At 43.5% G+C, this 21,143-nt stretch overlaps 1 protein-coding gene and 1 long non-coding RNA gene across 16 annotated transcripts in view; one reads left to right on the plus strand and one right to left on the minus strand.

Moving 5' to 3' along the window:
• ELAVL2 (ELAV like RNA binding protein 2) overlaps window positions 1-21,143 on the plus strand; it is a 169,248-nt gene that overhangs the window by 17,943 nt on the left and 130,162 nt on the right. For 4 of the 15 annotated variants that reach the window (XM_070480723.1, XM_070480724.1, XM_070480725.1 and 1 more), the window contains exons 1-2: window positions 12,173-12,270; window positions 13,374-13,508. The exons of 1 other annotated variant lie outside the window; for it this stretch is intronic. In XM_070480723.1, coding sequence (XP_070336824.1) covers window positions 13,477-13,508 — 32 coding nt within the window. In that variant the 5' untranslated portion in view covers window positions 12,173-12,270; window positions 13,374-13,476. Of the gene's footprint in view, window positions 1-7,568; window positions 7,657-10,646; window positions 10,721-11,052; window positions 11,261-11,469; window positions 11,880-12,172; window positions 12,271-13,373; window positions 13,546-21,143 lie in introns of those variants that run through there. 10 more of the 15 variants (XM_070480730.1, XM_070480735.1, XM_070480727.1 and 7 more) reach the window with 10 other exon arrangements.
• LOC110148299 (uncharacterized) lies at window positions 4,032-11,806 on the minus strand. The gene is made up of 4 exons (XR_002317135.2): window positions 11,375-11,806; window positions 9,280-9,376; window positions 6,936-7,719; window positions 4,032-5,500 (listed from the first exon to the last, which is right to left on the minus strand). It is a non-coding gene; the product is annotated as an uncharacterized lncRNA (long non-coding RNA).

Consider the following 21,143-nt stretch of genomic DNA (forward strand, 5'->3'; position numbering starts at 1 on the left):
TTTTCTTTTTAAAATTATCTTTTCATTTTGAAATATTACAATAATTTATATTTGTAAAATATATTTGTCTCACATTTCAAACTTATAATGCATCTTTTAAGCCTTATGTAAATTATCATCTTTAAAAAGTCCTACTTGTAGTGAGAAAGAATAGGTTAAACAGTTCTTTGTATGCATATTTTTAATTTACTTAAGAAAGCTAAAAATAAAACCCATAGCTTAAGAGACTCATTAAAGCTGGCAATTCAAATTTGTTTGACTATTTGTAACAAGCAGGAAAATGTCTCATTATCACAAGATAATATAATATTGCCTAAAAGTCTGGAATTCATTAAAAATATTTCTTAAAATGTGTATATAGCTGTCATTATTTAAACTAATACCATAATATTATGGAAGTGGTGTTATGGAGGGGAGAAATTACTTAACATAAACTTATATTTCTCTGTCATGGAAGAACCCTTGCAGCACTCATTCATTTGTGTGCTTGAATATTTTTAATACCTCTTGGTGTTACAAGGCATGAAGGATTTTTGCAAAAAATGTTGAACAGAAACATGTTTGAGATTCCATGACTTCTATTTATTTGCTTACTTCCCTATGAGTAATCAAATGGCAATTTCAAAGTTTAAAAGAATTGTTTTTTTAATATATCTAAGCAGTTCAATAACTGGAAACATACATTAGTATCTTAAATTTTTTCTCGTCATTTTTTTGACAAATTTATTTTCAATTCTTTCTCACCCCACTGTGATGTCAATTAAGTGCACTCTGACATTGATCAGAGTTTTGGGGTTACACAAAGTAAAAACTGATCGATTTTCTAAAACTGTGTTAACCATGTCTTATCAGCTCAAGGTATCTTTTTAGAAAGGTTGCTAAAACAAAATATAAATGCTGCCTGGAAAATGCACTTGGTCCTCTCATACTTCCACACTCAAGAATGCACACCAGTGAATTTGCAAACTATTCAACAAAATAGAGAACAAGATACAGTGCAGAGTCATCAGTGAGTCAAGACAACAAGGTCACTGGCTATATTCTGGTTCTTTTACATTTTAAACTTTTTGCCAAACATTTATTTAAATAATGCATAGAATTTCATGTCCCATATCCATAAAAGCAGAAGTGTGTAGATGTAAAGTGTGCTGAGAGAATCAGGTGATGTCAAAATACATGTGTGGAATTTCTTGAGTTTCCCGAAATAACCCATAGTGATTATCTGAGTAAAGGGGGTGGGGTGGATGAGATAGAACTCTCATTCTTGTAAGTAGTTAAAGCAGAATCGTTTCTGTGGTTGACAACTTCTTTGGCTATTCTAAAAGCCAGCCTGGAATCTCTCCTGTGGCCCCATCACTTCAACAAAAAGGTCAGGTTTCCTCCGTTTATGGTACGTACACTCCTCTGTATCTGGTTAATCTACTTTTCTTACAACAAAAGGAAAATTTTAGAGTCCATTTGGAATCTGTTTCTAATACTTGAGTCAGAGAGCTTTCTCTATCCTATGCTCTGAAAAAGACGGAATTCTGTTTTGTTAATCTGATTAGTTTAAATTGGCCCTTAATCTCTATTTACACCGAACTTCACACAACTTTATTTTGTTCTAATTGTTTCTACATCGTAACTATGACTAGGAATCATGACTAAGATGTTGTGTCCCTTTGCAACTTTCCCTTACAGCTTCCTCTCCCCAAATAATTTTTAAAACCGGTGGACTTCTCTCACCGCTCCCCTCCCCCCATTAAAAAAAGAGATCCCGTTCCGGGCGCCCCCTCTCTGCCTGCCGAAAGCATTTTAATGACAGTTTACTTTAGCGGTCTATCAGCCGACTGCTGCCTCTGCCACCTGAATTTCAATTTCTTAATTTACAGCCCAGATAAAACAGAATGGAGCAGGATCTGGACTGCTCTCTGCACTGGGTTGGCCTTATCAAGCGTGAAGTTTGGCGCATTGCAAACGCATTCAAGTGATTATCTGTTGAGGACCTCTCGAGCCATCTCCATCTCTGCAGCGGGCTGATAAGACAGCTGTTTCTCTAGCCGCTGTCTCCCCGGGCCTCAGTCTTCTCCTGATACAAACTCTGCCTTTGTCACCGGGCTCCGGTGCGGTCACTTGCTCTATGGGGCAAGGGTTTGATCTGAACACACGTGGGGGAAAAGTGGGAGTGTGTGAGGCAGCGGAGGAGAGGGGAAATCGGAGGGGGAGAGCAAGGAGAGCGAGATGGGGGGAGGAGGGAAAGAAGGTGAGGGATCGAGGGAGGTGGGGGCAGGGCTGCGTGCCGAGCCGCGTTGATAGCTCTGATTGACTGGTTGCTCAGCCCGGCTTTATTATTTCAAATTAGACGTGCATAGCACACAAGTGGAAACATAAATCTTGAATATAAGAGTCTCCGAGCCTCGGAAGCAGAAAAACCGCTTCTTCCCAGGTCCCGGCAAAGGGACCGGCGAAAAGACTGATTGCCACCAGCTGAGACAGATGGTTTCCTTTAACTTTGCAAACTGCTATTTTTAATTACTTGTATTAATTTTGCATGAGATGTATCGGCTCTAGGAGGAAGCTTAGAGCAGGCTGTTAGCACCTCTGGAAGAAATGGACACGAAGCTCTGATTTGCCCTTTCTCACCTCCCGTTTTTCTTACTTCACCCTCCCTGGTCGCCTAGATCACCCTTTGCATGCTCAGGAAAGACGTGAGTTTATCTTGCTAAAAGTTGGTCCCAAGTAAAATAGAGGAGGGAAAAGAACATGAGGGCATTTGTAGGAGCGTTTACATAAATGATCGTTGATCCTAAGCTGCAAATAAATTTTCTGAGACACTCTGGGGCACGTGCAACAGATTTTAGCCTGAATATCCGCTGGCAAATGATCTAAAGGAGAATGAACCTCATACAAGTTTTGCCGAGAGAGAAAAAAAAAGCGATGGTGGTGGGGAGGAAGAAAAATATAGGCTGATTTTAAAATTTTACCGAGACACTACATTACGTTTAATTTAAAAAACTATACAATTCATGTGTCTTTAAGTGTAAGCAGTAACCTCAGAATTTAGGGTCAATTCTTGCTGAGGTGTTCCCTTTAGCCTTTTCCATTAAACAGGAGTTTAAAGACAAAATTAAAGAGAAAGTAAAGGATGTCTGTGATCCTGCTCACTGCCATCTCTGGCACAGTCCCTAATGGAAAGTGTTTGCAATGTAAAGGGTTCCTTGCAAAATAGTCTCCGAGGTCACTCACCTTCTGATAGAAGGCTTTGCCCCTCTGCCAAGCGATGGAGGGAGCTGGGGGAAGAATTGGGGGAGGGGAGAGAGGGTTTGACGGGTAGACGTTTTTGTTGCGATTCCTCTGGGAATTTCGAGGATTAAAAACTCTGGAGTAGGTTTAGTAGACTTTTTGATGACTACCTGGATTTGCATTTATTTTGTATGAACACACTGATGACTGGCAGGCTCACTGGGGGAAGAAGTGTCTGAAAGGAGGAGAGTGGAGTGCGCACAGCCAGTTCGGGGCACTTAACCTTCCTGGTGGTTTGTCACTATGGCCGAGTCCTAACAAAAGCAAGCCTGTTCAAAATAAACGTGTTTCTATGGACAGGCGAGCCTCTTCCTTAAAGTCTGTAGACATGAAATTTCCCCCCAAATTGCAGTTTCCGTGTCTCACTGGGAGGGACAGAAAACTCTTTGCAAACCTGTAGTCAGGCTGGCTCGACTTGTCTCTGTCCATGGTGCTAATTCCCGCCTCATTCTTTTGCCCCGCTGCCATGTTCTAAATTCAAGTAGCATCAGTTTTCTCGACAACTTTTCTTCCCCCCTGTTTTCTAAACCGTGCAAGTAAAGTTGACATACTTCTTTAGGAAGGATAAATAAAACAGTAATCATCAAGCTATATATTTCTCACGCAGGCAGTAAACTGTCACAGTTTCCACATTATGAACCACAGACACTCTCCTCCCTCATCCCAAACAGCCCAACAAGTTAAGCCAAATATTTTTATTTATGAGAGGATATGATGTTTGAAATCACCTTAAGCCAAACATTGTAAACTCATTTAAATAGCTTAACTGCTTTATTTGCTTAAAAAATGTTACAATTGTAATTTACAGTCACCTTTATCATAAATCCTGAAAGTATTTTAGAGGATACTAAAATAGAGGATACTATTTCTCCTCGGATCTAGTATAAGGGGGTTATTTATCATAAAAAATGGCCACAATAGCTTATGAATATTCCTGTGAATGACTGTTCCTCTATAAAGATATTTTTGTAAAAGAATCAATTAAATTCATTATTTTTTTCCTGCTTTGAGAACCATTCATTTTGCAGCTTTCTCTATGTCAAACTTTTTTTTCCAAACTCTCAATGACTCCCTATACCTTTCCTTCTCTGCTGCAGTTTAAAATAATATCAAGTACTTTGAAGATGTATCAGAGCTAACAAGACAATCATAATTCAAATGCTTTTCTAGTGCAAGATCAGATGCTCTGGATAATTCTTTACTCAACTATGAATGAAGAGGGATTGCTTGTAGGTGCTTAATGTACAATGTGAGGTTGATACCTGGTCTTTATTAATTGTAAGATAGAGTATATTAATATTTCAGTCTATAACAGTATGAATTTCAAAGTGAAACCTACATCGAGATATCATTTGTTTTAGAGTGTATTCCATTTTTTATTTTTAAAAGTTGGAAAACTACAAGTTACTTATACTATATCCATTTAAAAGTTTTTAAATTTAAAAACATTTGTTTTATTGAGGAAGTAAACTAGTATTTTAAGATGTTTTCAATTTCTTAAATAATTTAACTCCACTTTACAGAGAAAGAAACATGTTGAAAAAGACATTTGAAAAATATTTGCTCCTGTGAAAAAACCTGAAAAATGTATATATACTGAATGAGTAGAATTTAGCATTTTGCGTTTGAGTGGACAAGTTTACCATTTTTCAGGTTAATTTCTTTAATGACGTAACACACATGCTGGATTTTCATCACTCCACACCACACCCAACTTTCCATATCCACCCTCCCCCAAATCTTGGAAAAATTTACTACTGTTACCTACAAAACCTTTCTTGTGGATACAAACATCACAAAATAAACAAAGTATTAGTTTCCACAGTTAGATAAAACTTATGTAATTGTAAGTTAAAGGTAAAGATTTTCTTCAAATTGCTGAAAATATTACATGATCAAATGCAACTCATTCAATATTAAGAGCATATTAACAAGGAGAAAAGACAATTTACTTCATTGGTAATTCTGACTAAACAGTATTACACTTTTACCCAACTGGCATTTATTATTTTATTTTTTGTACAGATCTAGGGGGGAAAGGAATGTTTGAAGGAAAATGACAACAAACGGAATCTTCCAGCTGTTTATTCATACATTGATTATTGTGGATGAGGTGGAGACTTTCTGTTTTCTTCCCTTGATTTGTTGTTTCCTCCACCCCTTTACTCTCTTTCTTCAAAAAGCTTTGCTTTCTTCTTCCCCTGATTTCCACGCAGGTCTAGAGAAGAGTTTTAAGTGAAATTATGACCCCAGGCCTGTTGTTACGTAAGATGTAGGGGTGGGGATTACAGCATGATAATTATAAATGGTAGTTATATAGATTCAGGCCTTCTTTCCCAACTCCCAGTTATTTTTACCCAAGGATCTCAGATATATTATATGGGCTGTATGGGAAATAAACAGGTTTTCTGTTTTTTTGTCAGTAAGCATTTATCAGCACTCAAGGACACTTTCAAGGAATTATGATTTACTTCAACCCTGACTTTGTAGTCATTTTGCATTGTGACTATCTGTCCCTTTTCCCTCCATCCCACTCCGCCCTGCTGCCGTCTCTAACTCTTACCCGTGCCTCTTCTTTCCAGCATTCTCAAAGATAGTGGCTAGTAATAAACAAGTAAAGGAATTTCTTTTGGAAAGGAATGAGCTTCTAGAGAAGATATTACATTGTGTAAGAATTGTAAGTACTGTGTAGGAAGCTGGTGCTATTTTTCAAGATTAAAAGAAGAAATCCAAGCTGAAAAAGAACCTAGGTCAAGTGGATATTGTTTCTTCTTATACATTAAGTCGATCTTGAGGACTACACTTTCACTTGGAGGATGAAATAAATACCATGAATAAAACTCAATTTCAGCTTCCTGAATGTTATTAATATATGGAGTTTAATAAAGTAGTCTTCATCTATAAAGCAGAAGGGTTGACAGCACTTGGTCTTCTGGTTAAACTTTCTAAATCCAGATAAAGGCTCGACTATCTTTACTGTCAGCAATACATGTGTGGTCCAAGAACTACCGCCAGCAAATGCAAAGGAGTGGCTTGTTCTAATTTTATATACAGCTGCTCTTTTTGAGAGTCATCATACACCTCAAAGTGAAGGACCTTAGCTCAACTCAGTTCCTCTTTCCCTGGACAGGATGTTTATCCTGCACTTTCCTATCGTAACATTTAGTGATAGGTAATTCAAACCGTGCAGCTTTATTTGAAAGCATTTCTGACTTCATTCTTTTCCTAAAAAGAAGCTTTAAAAAGCCCAAACAAACAGCAGCAATATGCATATATTCAAATAGAGAAACACATAAAATCGCCTACTATCTAATATAGCATACTGGAACACAAATTGAAAAAGGCATGCGTGCAAGTAATGGATCTACATTCATCCCTTTCACTCAGATCAAAGACAGGGCGCTCTCACTGACTCATACATACCGGACAGAGTTTTAATGTTACAAAGAAACGTGCCCCAGATGCGGCAGTGATGGCAAAGGAAATGAGTCTTTCCGAAGCAGAAAGGTTTAAGAAGAAAGGAGGTCGTGCCACATCGCAAACTCTGATAGTACAGTTCCAACCCTCCCACGTTGCTCTCTCCCCATCTCTTTTTGCTTCTTGCATTTCCCTTCGCCGCCAGTGTTAAGTGTGTACCTCTCCGCACAACTTACCTTGAAACGGGACTCCATTGAGCTCTCGAGAGTGACACAAGCTCCTAGCCAATCATGTAGCGCGGCCTCGCTTGGGCGGACTCAATAGAACCGTCTAGACCAATCAGGATCCTAGGGAGATGAGCAAGTTGCGTTGTGAAGCGACCTAGCGTATACTTCCGCGCGTGCTGCTTGGGATAGGAGCCTGGCCGAGCAGCTGCACACACGGCAGTGCGGAGGCAGAGAAGGGGTTGGTGATACCGTGCTATAAATCTGTGGTCCAGTCCACCTCCCTTTTAAGACGTCCTCCCCCCTTATTTCTGTTCTCAGTTAGAGATGCAGCAGCTTACTCCTGTAGCGACCTACTAAAAAGCAACAAGGAGAAAGACATCGTCTTTTTGAAAAAACGTTCTTTCGTCTCTTTCTTTGTTCCTTCGTTTGTTTTTCTTGCCCCTTTTTGTTTAGTTGAAAGGCAATAGGAGGGTAGTCTCTCCGTCTTTTTAAACTCTCTTTTTTAAGTTTCCCCTCCCCGTTCGTATTTTTTTTTTTTTTTTGCCATTTCTTTTAGCGTTGGACTTTGGGGTCGAAAGCATTTCTTTTTATTTGCTTCTTTTAAGCCGAGCACAGTTTAGGTTTCGTGCTGTCTTAAGAGAACTATCCAGCAGCTTCTTGCTCATCCTTATTGGGAGAACTGCACCGTTACTTTAAAAACACACATACACAAAAACCTTAAGGGAGAAAGGTAAGTTTCGGTTTGGTTTCTTTAATCATTAGTTGCAGCGATGCGCTGGCAAACCCAGAAAACCTGTAAGTGAGCGGAATACAGAATAAGAAGTTAATTGCACATGTTTGTCTCATTTCAAAGCGACTGCTCTGCTTTTTAATTCTAGAGAGCTAGACTAAAAGACAGTGGACGCATGCTTGACGTATTGAATATTCGCAAATGTCAATGGCAAAAACTTAAGTGGTAAATGTGGCCAGTGGGTACAGTGGGAGTCTAGATGTTGAGTGAGCTTCGGGATTGAGGTTGGAAGTTCATTTCGTGGGAAGAGAGGGATAACTTGGGTTTGGGGGGGCGGGGGGATGCATGCCTCTACTTTCGCGGAGCAACCGAAGGACTGTAGAGGCTTTAGAACCATGAAGGGGAATCAGAAGCCTGGACTTGCAGATTAGACCAGCGAAAACCCCATACTTAATTGCATTAACCAGATAACATGTGCTGGGGAGATAGGATTGCCAGATGGAATTTAGATGCTGCACCAGGCAGCGAGTTGTAGTTGACTGAAAAAAAGTACATGCCGCCCGAGGGCTGGGGCTGGGGCTGGGCTGGGGTGGGTAGAAGCTGTCAAAACGCATCATTGCGAGGTATGCGGACTCGAAATCACGGTCGCCAATTATCGTGCTTCTGTTTTAAAAGAAGATAGCCAATTTAAGGCCGAATTCTTAAGCCTGTACCGGATATGAGATTCCCTTTGTTCAGAAAAGCGTAAATAAGATCCTTAGAGCTGTGTCTGTGGAGGGGCGGCTGCGTGGAAGCCGAACTGTGCTGGGCGCTGGGAAGTGGATTCCAAGCCCTGTCCTTGGTCCTACGCGGCTGACTTCGCCTTCTGGGCGAGGGGGAACCCCTTAGCAGCCGACGGGCTCCGCAGCCACCTCAGTAGCCAACTCGGCTACACAGCCCTCACTCACCCTCTTCCTTGCTGCCGCCCCCCCCCCCCCCCCGGTTTTTCTCGAATAGCTATTGTTAAACTGACGCCTGAAGAAAGATGGTTGGGGATGAGACGCTGGGCAGACTCTTGCTTCATTTTAACTTTTGTGATTTCTCAGGGTTTAGGAGAAACCAGCTGGCTTTCTACTGCGTGAAAGAGAACCCAGGGTAGACGTGGGATAGGGGGAGGGTGTTCGCGCTGGAAGGGTGATCTTGGGGCGAGGAGGGTGGAGGGAGTGGTGGTGGCGCTGGCTTTGCCTAAGAGAAGTTTAAATTATTGGCACGAGGGGGTGTGGATGAGTATGTGTGCGTGAGAGCGCCCGTGTGGTGCTAGAGAGGGAGAGGATGGGGAAAACATACAAAGCCGGCTGGGGTTAATTTCTCTTTGCTCTCCTCCCCACCCACCCACCTGGTTCGAAAAGCCAGCGCTCGGCCGGCCTCCTCTGGACTCGACTCTGCCATCTCTGGGGCAGTGGGGGTTGGGGATTGCACGGTGGCACTGCCTACCACAGGATCTCAGCGGCGAACAGGACTTCGTGTGGCCATTGTTGCTTAATTTATGCCCAGCACGTTGCCACGTACCCACCTATTTCACGTTTGTAAAGAATTAATATGAGAGCTATACAACTGTGGGAAATTGGAGGTTGAATACATTACCCGTTTTCCATTTTCAAGTATAGGTTAGCGAAACTGATGTCGAGGCTGGGTGTTTTCTCTCGTAATTACCAACTGCAGATCTGGCTTTCTTGTGGCCCTAGTGAGAGAAATAGTCAACCATTTAGAATTTACTCTTAACACCGATGGGCCAGGTTGGATGTCGCTGTACTTTCTCGGCGAACAGGTTCTTTTCCCGCTCCTAGTCATGTACAAACACTCCTGTTGGTTAAGATTCTAAGCCTTCAGCCTTTTCCTACATTTATTATACCCATCCTCTGGATGTTGAGAGTGCGAGGGAAGTGGAGGTGATTTATTTCTTAGGCCTACAGTGCAGTCTATAAAATGTAGTCTTAACATGGGGGGAGGGTAAAGAGTGGACATTAATAACCTAAGAAATTATTTCCCTAACAAGAAATCAGTTCCTAAAAGTCAGGGGAAAAGGTGTGAGTATTTGGGGGATGGAAGGATAGGAAGTCTGGGGCCCATAAAATTTCCTTGGTAAAATGGCCTCTTAAATGGGACATCTAAAAGATTTATTAGAATCTGAACAAATAAGTCTGAAAAAAGACAAAATGCCGAGTGTTTAAATATCACCTTTTGGGGGATTAAAAAGTAACTATTTCTCTTAGTTATTGCTTAGTCTGTCCTACACCAGGTACTCCTGGGTTCCCCTTCCCTCTTTTAGCCAAGTGATTGGTAAGCCTACTTTATAAAGCTTAACATATTCTGGAGTTCTCCAGGAAAATGCAGTGTTAGCCAAGTAGAAGCACTTTGGAAGACTTGGGGAACTCTGTTGAGAGAGAGGACTCCCATAACTTCAAGACGTCAGTTTCAGGAAGTAGGGTGTCCTAAGGCATTCTAAGAGTTTTAGGCTTGGATCGGCAAATTTGGTAGGCCCATTTTTGCCTGACGTTTGGAAACAGGCATTCTTAGCAATCCCGCCTGCCTGGGATGGGAATATTATAATTGACTGTTTAGAGGGAGGTCAGAGAGACGCAGGCGCTTTGAGCCATTTTCCCAGGAACCCGTACAAAGTCAATTAAGGTCATTTAATTGCAAATCGTAACTGGAGTGACAACAGAAATGCTGATATAGAATCAATAGGCTCTTTCTGGTGTCCCTCGTCCGGGTCCCCCAAGTTGAGGGATGGACTGTCTCCATTTCGATCATGGCTGAGCCCTCTGCTCTACTGTGTCTGATTTAACTTCGCCCAAAAGGGCAATTTTGTCTCCCCCACCCTCGTCCTGGGTTAGAGCAGTCTTTTCCCTCTTCTCCCCCAGCCCCGCCCGTCGCGTGGGGGCGGGGAGCGCTGGCCGCCCTTAGCGGACCTTGCTGCATCAAACCCGCATCATGCCCTTGAAGCTGTAACCTCGGTCACGTTCTTGCGGCGACTCAGCCGCCCACTGCTCAGTTCCTTTCTCTTAACCTCTTGCGATTACAGGTAGGTTTGACAGGTGATATTTTTAAATGTAGTTTTTTAGGGGGAAGGGTTAAAACGGAAGCTTTTGCAAAAGGGGGGAAAAAAAACACGACAGGTGCTCTCGTAATTAAACGGCTGAGCAGGTGTAAAAACGTGCTTCCGCCGCGTGGTTTGGAGTCGGTTTTGACTCCCAGCCTTGGGTTTGAGGACAGGCACAGGTTTTTCCTGAGGAAAGAGATTGAGCTGGGCGTGGGGGCGGGCCAAGGAAATACAGCGATGGGACGCCCCCTCGGAGAAGAGTTGGCCATTTCGGGGCTTCGGTGGGTGGTGGAAGGATGCGGCGAGAGGCAGGCGCTTATATAGTCGAGTGCAGAATTTCCTACTTTTGCGTTTGAAGCAGAGAATAGCACCCCGCACAGGTACTCGGGGCTTATTTGAACATCAGATTCCATCTAGAAAGGCAGAGAAGGGCAGCGCCGACAAACCTTTATTTTTTCGCTGAGGGACCGGACCCTTCCGCTGTGAAGTAGGGAAAAAGCCCTTTAGCTTTGCTTGCAAGATGTGAGTATATATATGTATATATACTTGATACACATAATCTATCAAAGTACCCCTCGCGCGAATCGCTCTGGTTGCCGGTTAGCGTCCGGAGCCTCGGGGTTTGCAAACTCGCACCTGGTATCTGACGCTTCTGGGTGCACGACGCTTTCCGCGCTTCCCGGGGAACCTGGTCAGGGAGCCTGCTCGGAATTGGAAGCCGGGAGAGAAGGACGGGAGCGGCCGCAGTCAGACGTCTGCTCCCAGGCACCGACCCTCGGGGCGGCCGGGCAGGGCACGCGCCGGCGGCAGTAGCCGCGGCGTCGCGAACTCGCCGCCGGCCCCGCCTCCTGGCGCTCTTCCAAGCAAGCCCCTCCTCCCCGCCCCGCTACAAACGGCGGGACCGCGGCGCCCGGGCGTCACTGAGGCAGCTGCCGGCCGGTTGAGGAGGCCGGTCGCCGGCTCGCGCGGGTGGGGCGTGGGTTCTGCCGGGTTCCAGTCCGCCTTCCCGCCACCGTCAGAACTGGGGACGCCGCCGCCGCCGCCACCGCCTCTCCGCGGAGCCCGCCCGGAGCGAATCCTCCGCGGCTGTGTGACGGCTGGCGGCGCGAGCAGTAGCGGCTGCAGCTCCGAGTCGCAGCAGGCAAGTGCAGGGGGCGTGGGGTGGGGGCGGGCACGCCTCGCCGGGCCGCGAGTCGGTTTCGGACGCCGCGGCGGAGGGCGGTGCGCGCCGCCGCGGCGCTGGGCTGCGGAGTCCGGCCTCGCCTCGGCGGGAGCCCTCGTCCGGGCTCAGGGCGGGAACGCTGGTGGGGGCGGCGGGGGTGGTGCACGGGAAGTTCCTAGAGCTCGGCCCCTGGCGGCGGGAGTCGAGGGAATTGGGCGCCTCGGGAGGTGGCACCGCCCCTCGTGTGGGCACGGGCTGGTTGGGGGCGGCGGGAGCCAAGCGGGACCAGTCGCGCTCGGCAGCGTGCACGGGCGTGGACGTGCCCGGGTACGGCCGCGTGTAGCGCGAGGAGCACTGCGCCGAGACGCAGGTGAGTGTATTGGAGGGAAAGTGGGGGCGGGGGTTTCTAGAAAAAGGGCAGGATTCCTGTGGTGGACTGGCACCTCCGTCCTGTGGGAGGTGGCGTGCACCGGCCACCCCGGCCGGGTGGTATCAGCTCGTGTGCCCCGTGGTCCGGCGCCTCAGCGCGCGTGGCCCCCGGCGCTCTCGGGCCGTCTCGAGACTTGCCGCGGTCGCGCAGTGTGCGGAGGTTTGGGACCGGGGGCGCCCGGGGCAGAGCGGGGAGGCTCCTCCGGCCGCTCTCCTCCCTGGCGCCGCGTCAGGTGAGGTCGGGTGCAGCCGCGGGAGGTCGCAGCTCGAGGTCGCACCCGGGTTTGCGCGCGAGCGGTGCGCTGGGCGGGAACCGCTGGTCGGGTCGGGCGGCCGGGTGAGGCAAGCTCCCGGCTTTGGCTCGCGGCGGCGGCAGCTGCCTCTCGCTCTGCCAGCTGCGCCCCGGGGTACGGACGTGTGAGCGTGCCCTGGTGAGACCGGTGGCGTCTCGGGCGGACCTGCCTCGCTTCACCAGCAGGTGCTCCTCAGAATGACCAGCAAACAGCCTTCCACGGCGTTTCCTTAAAAGCCGACTTGTTATCCTAGAGGGCTGGAGCGCAGAACCCTGCCTCTAGATGTGAGCCACAAGCACGGAGTCGTAGTTGTCCAGTTGGTCATTTAAATAGTGTGTATTTTAAAAGATTGTCTTTACGATAAAATTTTTAATCTCATATCTTCTCTACGTTTTCTAAAAATGTGAGACGAGGGTTACTTATCGACGCTCTACTCTCCTTTTTTCCTTCCCAAAGGATGGCGTTTAACAATGCCAAACGAAATATGTCCGGCAAGGACAAAGAGCTTTTAAAAACTTAATATTTCGGTGGAGCTAGCCATAATAATTCCATCTTCATAAAAATGTAGCTTAGTCCCGAAGTTACGGTAAATAAGTCCATTTAGGAACACTCCTAATACCAGTTGGGGTGTAATTTCCCCATCCCCTTAAGTAAAATCGGTTTGTTTGAAATACTGTTCAGTTGCCCTTGAAGACAACATTGTCCTCAATCGTTTCCCCCAGAGTCGTTTGAATTTTTCATTTGTGCTAAGGTCGCTCTTTTTTGCGGAAGCTGATCTGGAGTCTCCATTTTGGTGAGCGGGCGGAAAAAGGTTTCCTGGATCTACTTTCTCATCTGGACCTTTGGCTCTAGAAATGCGAGACGGACTTGCTGGAGGAACTGCAAGGTTACTGCGTTTGTTTTTGAGCTGTTCCTTATAATAGGTTTGTAGGAATGTTGATGCTACACTCTATGGGGGCGCGGGGGAGGGCGTACATACTTAGAGAAAGTTCTCTTGGAAATGGAGGTAGAGCGATGAGGGGCCAAGAGGGTTCTGGAAAATCAGCTTTTGAAGGAACACATTACATTTAATTTTCTATGCTTCCTCTACTTTCTTTTACTTCCTGAGAGGACATTTTTGTGTTTATGGGCTCAAAACTGGCCTCTTAATGCCCTTTTGGGTAACTTTGTGCTGCCCCCTTTCGGGGAATAAGGTTTTTTGTTTTCTCTTCAAAGACGAGTCGTAGGCGTTTAAGGCGTCCTTTCTCCCCGTTTTTAGGTATTTTCCTTCTCTGTGTCTTGTTTACTCTTAGAAATTATGTCGGGTCATCTATTTAACCTGCACACACTCTTTCCCCATGATTCGAGAGAATTTTAGGTTTAGGATATTCTCCTAGAATCGATCAGGTACCCCAAACTGATCAATGTCCATCAGGCCTATTATTTCCTACCAAACCTAATTTTCCTTTTCTAGGCTCAGGATGTGTTAGTCGTTAGAGTTCCTTTTTTGGTTTTGGTTTGTGGTTGGTTGGTTCTAGTTAATGCTGCTTTACCAGAGAAGCAAGATCCTTGATCTGTCTGGTCGGGCGCTTTTAGGTGAGACCCAGCTCCCAGTTGGTTACTGGAGAACCATGCTCGAAGTGGCATTTCTGCTTCCTCATTTCTTCGTCCAGCTGTTGGTTTTTGTGTGTAGACAGATGTTCCTGGATGAATGCTAGTTGCCCCTTTCAGCCTTTCTAGCTTTCTGTGCTTTTCATGCTAATGTGATTGCTAAAAAATACTGCTTTATCTCCTCAAACGTCTTATTCCCTTCTAGAAGGAAGGTCCACGTTCTCTTTAAGGACACAACAGAGCCATCCAGAATACCCCAGCTTCTAGGCTAGGGTCAACCTTTTCCTCTCTATTTGATTGGAGAGGAATCTTTCTAAAAAGTGTGATGCCTTTTAGGCCGCAGCATGGTGCAAGAGCACTACCGTGGCAAAATACTCTTTCATGTTCTTTGTCCCCGAAGGCCTAAATACTCTGAAATAGCATCTTCTCAAGACTGACTTTTCCCTCACCTCTTTGATGGTTTGCGCTATCTGGTAGGGTCAGTTCTTTTTCTCTTACTCAAAATCTTATTAAACCTAGCATGTTATCACATTCCTATTGCTACCTTTCTCACTGGTCATGTTTACCTGAAAGTAAGGAAGGTTGGAGATCCACAGTATTTAGCCTGGCCAGGTTAATTTTTTTGATGGTGTAGGGGAATTATCTAGATGAGGTGGTGTGGGGCCTGGATGGTGTGCCACCCTGTGGAAAACCTACCGTAGCTGTTTCTGATTCTTTGGAAAATCAGCTGAACAGGCCAATAATCATTGTAAGCTGCCACATCAAAGCACTGATGATGATGATGTTGTTTTCTTTAGCATTGGTAGTCGGTTGAGGCAGGGCCGCTGAATGGGCCCATGACCATAACGCCTGCCGATACTTTGGTTTTGTTCTGGGTCCCACAGAGTATACTGCTTGTCCTGCTTAGAGGCTGTCTCAGTTGTCAGCATTTAGCTGCCAGGTTTGCTGCTTTGTGCTCATACTGTGTTACAGAAGTGTTGGAAATCCAGGGCTTATGCACTGGTGATGCCACACCCAACTCTTGAATTAACTCTGTGGAGGACATTAGATGCACAGAATTTTTACTTGCTTTGGCCAGTTTCCTTTTGCAGATGTGGAAGTCTTCACTGTTTCTGGTTAGCTCCAGAACCCACGTGTTGTGTACTCTGATGCCAAATCCATTGTTTTGTTTCTAATTTGGAGAGAACATTTATCATCTATTTATTTGATTCTAGATACCGGTGGGTTTGCAACGGTTGTTGATTTTTCTTTGATTTCAAGTGCTAAGTAGAAACAGAAGGCACTTAAGCTTAAAGGCAGTAATTTGTTTTAAGGCTTTTTTGTATTAAAAGATAGGCTTTTTTATTGTTTAAGTAGAACTGGTAACTTGAAGTCTGAACTAAAAATAGGAATTAGCATAGAGTAAAATCTTACAGGGGTTTTATGGTATATTTGAGAAAATTTTCTCTAACAAGAAATGAACAGATTTGGCTTTTAGCATTCATCATGTATATCATGACTTTAATTTTAGTAAGGTCACAGGAGAATTTTTTTTTCCTAAGGAAAGATGACTTTCTATATCAGTAGCCTTGTTTGTAATCCATTGTATAAAACAAAAGGCGACTCCTCTGTAACACTGTGCTAGGTGCATCTCATAGCCCTTAACACCAGCTAATACAAATGCTAAGTTTCCAGAGATTAGTTTACGTAAAAATACATGTTTTTGGTACAGATGTTATTTATTTTCTCAGTGCTTTGGGTTTTAGGTTTTGAATACATCAATTTCATTAATATTCTTATCTGTATATTTCCATTTACAGGGTTGCTCAGTAGTTCTGTGTGATGACAGCTAAGGGTTTTCCTTGTAAGCAGGCTTTATGCAGAAGATAGGTGCTTTGGCAAGGAGTGGAATAAGTAAAATAACAAGAGAAGGTCATAGGAATAGGTGGTGTGGGGTTGAAATTGAACCAGTTTGGAGGTTGCCTTATTAATTGCAAGTAATTGTGTTTTTTTTTCTTTTTAATAAACTTGCACTTTCCTACTATTTGTTTTTATTACTGATTTCATTATATCAGTTTCTGACTGAAAATGAGTAGCAAATAAGGTTTGACAGTCAAGACCCTCTTTCCTGCTTTTAGAAATTATTTGAAAAAAACCAAATGCTTTTTCTCAATAGACTTACTTATCCTGAGACAGTTGTAGTAAAATGTTAGGTTTTTTTTTTTTTTTTAAATCATAAAGGTTTTGTTTTCGCATCAGTTAAGTTTCAGACCATTAGGTTGAGGTATCTGTATGTTTTTTCTTTCTCTAATAGTGGTAGATTTATGCCAGCCTTTTTCCATGACTTAAACAGGAGAAGGCAATGGCACCCCACTCCAGCACTCTTGCCTGGAAAATCCCATGGGCAGAGAAGGCTGGTGGGCTGCAGTCCCTGGGGTCGCACAGAGTCGGACACGACTGAAGCGACTTAGCAGTAGCAGCAGTGTTTCTTTTTCCCCAGAATTTTTGTTGTTGTGGGCTGTTGATTACTGGAGATTAATTTCAGCAGCCTTAAAGACTGTTAATGGAATATCACAAAAATCCTTATTCTCATATGTATCAGGCTGACTAACTGTTCTTTCAGTATGGATTTTCATTTTATTTTGTTTTGCTTTTAGTTAGCAGTGGTCAGACTCACTTCAAGCTCAGTACTCCGTTTGACTTATCTCTTTAGGAGAATATGGGCAGTGGTTGCTTCAGAATTCTCTGCTTTTCTGTGTTTCCTTATTATGGAGTCACTGTAAAATTGGAATTTCTTGTTAAGATTGAGGAGTTTTGAGACTCTCTGAGAATCTGAAGAAAGCCGTGGGCCTTCTTTCCCTGGAGAAATTCACAACTACAGAAATTTCCATACAGTTTTTGCCATCTTGCCCTCTGGAATAAAGACTATTAAAGTTCTATTTGGGAAACAGGACTTTGAAAATTGGAATTGTCTTACATTGGTGAGAGCAGGAAGAAGTCACTCTGCTCTGTTCTTGTTTGCTGTCGTGTTTGCGGTGTGGGCCTTTAGCCTTCATCCAAGACAGACTCCAAGCTCCCTTGTCTCACAGTTTGTTTTAAAATCCATTCTGAGTTTGTAAACAAATATTATACTTGTAAGGTGGTCTTGTGAGCACAATGCTGCCAGTTTAGCTACTGAGTTGTCTTGCTTGAGTACATTTTGTCACTTCAGTTGAAATTCTTCATTTAGCAGAGCCAGGTGGAAAATACTAGGCTGGAATTTTGCAGTTTCCATTGTCTGATTTTGACTCAATTACCTGTGTCCTTGGTTTCTTAGCCTTTTGAATATAAAACCTCACCCTCCACATCTCTGTGTTGGCTGGCATGAAGATGAGCATATTAAAGTATAAGGTTTCTGGCAATGGAATGACAATGTTTCCTGAATTGGAAAGGTGGTAATAGGTGGACCTCATAGATGACTTTTTTATATATTTGACTTCCAGTATGTTTTATGAACCATTGTTTTTAGAACATACCATCTTTATAGCATACTGTCATATAATGTATATTCCTGCCATGGAGAAAGAGAAAATTTCCAGACTGTAGGGAGGTTTTGGGAGAATTATGTCTTTGAACATTTCAATATGGAAATAGATATAAATATATCAATGGAATTTGGAAGGGAAGTTTAAAATGTATTTTTTTCTTGAAAATATAAATAAAGTTAAGAGATTACATATGAAATTATGAGAATTTAGCCAGCTGACATTCCAGGAATATAAATGTCTCAATTTAAATTTTCCATCTTTTTTTCAATGAGAAATCAAAATCTAAAATTTAAGCATTTACATTAAAATAATCAGTCCATATTTTCTTGATTTGAATTTTAATCTCTTATCAAGGATCTGTTCCTATACATAAAAAAAAAAAATGAAATTTACACAGAAGTAACATTTTTCCCCATGTTTGTTTTAATACCCTCTCACATCCCAAGTGAAAAGTCACTGATGAATGCCCTGTCAAGTAAGTTATTGGAAATCGCTCACCTGCTCAGTTTTTAAAGGATGTTTAACACTTTTTTATCCTTTAGGCATCATTTGTGTATATCAGAAATAAAAGAAGTATGTCTCAAAGCAAATAAATCACAGTGTATTTGAAAACAGATTCACCAGATTGAGTAAGGTAGGGAAAGTATTCCTGGATCTGATGGTACTTGGTCTGGAATTTCCTCTGAGCTGCTTTTCAGAAGTGAGCTTTTTCTATTTCTCCGTCGCTGCAGCTCTGCTAGAGGTACCTCTGGTGACGCGACGATCACCCACCTTTATTGCAGAGCTATCTGGAATGTTTTAAATACACGAAGTTTATTATAGAGTGAGCAAGTTTCTAGAATCTGTTCCGAGGTAAGGCCTATTTCTGTATGAGTTTGGTCAGCGCCACTTTGTCTCCCGTAGGTGCTGCTTACTGGTGCCTGGCTTCTTTTGTTTAAATCCTCGGGGTCCCTTCTGGCCTATGACTGTGAATGACTCATGGACTTTCCCCAAATACCAGGACACCAGTGCTCTAGGCTTTTATCCTTTCCTTGACTTTGTTTCTGCAGAGGACTTGAACCACCCACAGCCTTCCTCTCCTCTCTGTGACACCTCTGTGCTAGCCCTTAGTCACCTGTCTCTGCTTCTGAGCCCCGCGCCAGCTCTGCTTTTAGCCTGGCAGTTCGGGGTGAGGTGTAACCTACTCTTTTCTTATTTGGCTTGCACTTTTGCATTGGCCCTTAAACATTTTGTTTCATTTTACTCACTGAAGACTACCTTCTGTGACCAAGACGATTCCTATTACAGAACAAAGAGGGAGAAATAGGTGTCAACAGACAAGTGAATTCAGCCCCTGATTCCAAATGGTGGCCCATGGCTTACATATTCTGGAGCTTTTATTTGGCCTAAGTTATGTTATTAGAAAAGTAGTAAGTTGTTGGTTTAGGCTTTGGGAAATATCAAACAGAGATCTACAGCCCTATTTGTGTTGTCTTGGAAATGTGTGAAGATGGAGCAACACTGAGCCTATATTTGTTAACTGCACCCTTTATGTGGAACATGGTTTATTTCACTTCAGAATAAACTTCTGTCTGGCATCTATGGGTGTTTGAGCCTGTGAGTCTAATGCTACAGTTCCTAAAGTCATGGGAATTAAAAAGTTTGTTCAGATATCTAGGCAAAGGCAGTAGTTCTAAAGACTTTAGTTCTTTTGATTTTCTTTGTGTTTGCAAGTAATATTTGAATTATGTTAGATTGTTCCTTACAACTATACATCTTGAAGTCTTTATTTTAGGTAGAGAAGTCTTGTTTTAGACCTCATTTTCTTTAATGCCGCCTCCTTCCTTTATAACATGTGCTTCCATCAGTTTATCTTATCTTTTCTCCACTCCCACTCTGGGATTTTAGACCTGCCCCTTTGGGAGCAAAGATTTCTTACTGCCTGTTGCCTGCTTATATTTGTTCAGATGCTTCCAGGTCAGCAGAAGTTACTTGGTGCTGTGAAAGCTAATAGGATGTTGAATTCAGTTCAGTTGCTCAGTCATGTCCGATTGTTTGCGACCCCATGAATCACAGCACGCCAGGCCTCCCTGTCCATCACCAACTCCCGGAGTTTACTCAGACTCATGTCCTTCGAGTCGGTGATGCCATCCAGCCATCTCATCCTCTGTCACCCCCTTCTCCTCCTACCCCCAATCCCTCCCAGCATCAGGGTCTTTTCCAATGAGTCAGCTCTTCGCATGATGTGGCCAAAGTATTGGAATTTCAGCTTCAGCATCAGTCCTTCCAATGAACACCCAGGACTGATCTCCTTGCAGTCCAAGGGACTCTCAAGAATCTTCTCCAACACCACAATTCCAAAGCATCAATTCTTCGGCGCTCAGCTTTCTTCACAGTCCAACTCTCACATCCATACATGTTAACGAACTGTTTAAAAGAGGCCCATGGCCCACCTGCTAATCTCAGTGCTGATGGTGTCAGCTTAGAAAAGACATTCTCCCCTCAGAATCCTATAAAGAAGAACTGATTCGAGAGGTTACCAGGTGTGAGGTTTATATGTGTTGTTTTTCTCTCCTCTTCCCCCCGCCCTTTTTTTTTTAGTCTTCACCCTTTTCTCTCTAGAAACAGCAGGGCAGCTCTGCAAAGCTTTCTCCCATGTGTGCAGGAGAGCAAGTTGATGCGCCAGCAGAAGTAGAAAGAGGCTCCACATGTCATGTTTGGACCAATGCTGTAATTTTATTTTACAATAAGGAAGGTGGATGTTATTAATCTACTCCAGAGCATAATAGCACAATTTAAATAGCAGAGAGCAACTTTGGTGTGTGTTAATGTCTAGTGAGATGAATACAGATGAATGCTAAGTAGGTAGAAAATGTCAGTGTAGAGCTTTCCTTTTGGTGACTTTAAGCACTTCCATTTCTAGTTAACTTTTTGTTCAGCCCGGCACACAGATATGAAGATCTATTTTATCAAGCCAGCGTTAATGTGGCTTCTGAGGCAGAACAATGCCTATAAAGCCCTGCTCTCCTGGCAGCCTCTTGAGCTGGGCCAGTCATAGCGAGGAATTCTGTATTGAACTTCTTTGCAAAACCCTTCAGAACAATAGAGGCTTAATGCTGGCAGTTTTAAAAATTGGTGCAGTCTTTAGCCTAGCCAGATTTTTTTTTTTTTTTGATAACTTGGAGTGTGACTAAAAGTGTGTGCCTAATTTGAAAAAACAACTAATTTTGAATTAACTGTGTATAGTTTAAAAAATACTATAGGTCTATTCTGAACTTATTTTTCGGAGGCACTTAAAAACAATTCTTGATACCAAGAGTATCTTCTTGGTGTCATCTTCCATGATTATATTATTCTTTTAGATGCATATGTTGCTTATTTTGACAGGCCCTGAAGTGTCTGGTGGAGGGGCTTCCAGGGTGTCTGTCTTGTTGGCGGAATTGAGA

Source organism: Odocoileus virginianus, chromosome 18, assembly GCF_023699985.2.
Source record: "Odocoileus virginianus isolate 20LAN1187 ecotype Illinois chromosome 18, Ovbor_1.2, whole genome shotgun sequence".
In the NCBI taxonomy this organism is placed as follows: Eukaryota; Metazoa; Chordata; class Mammalia; order Artiodactyla; family Cervidae; genus Odocoileus; species Odocoileus virginianus.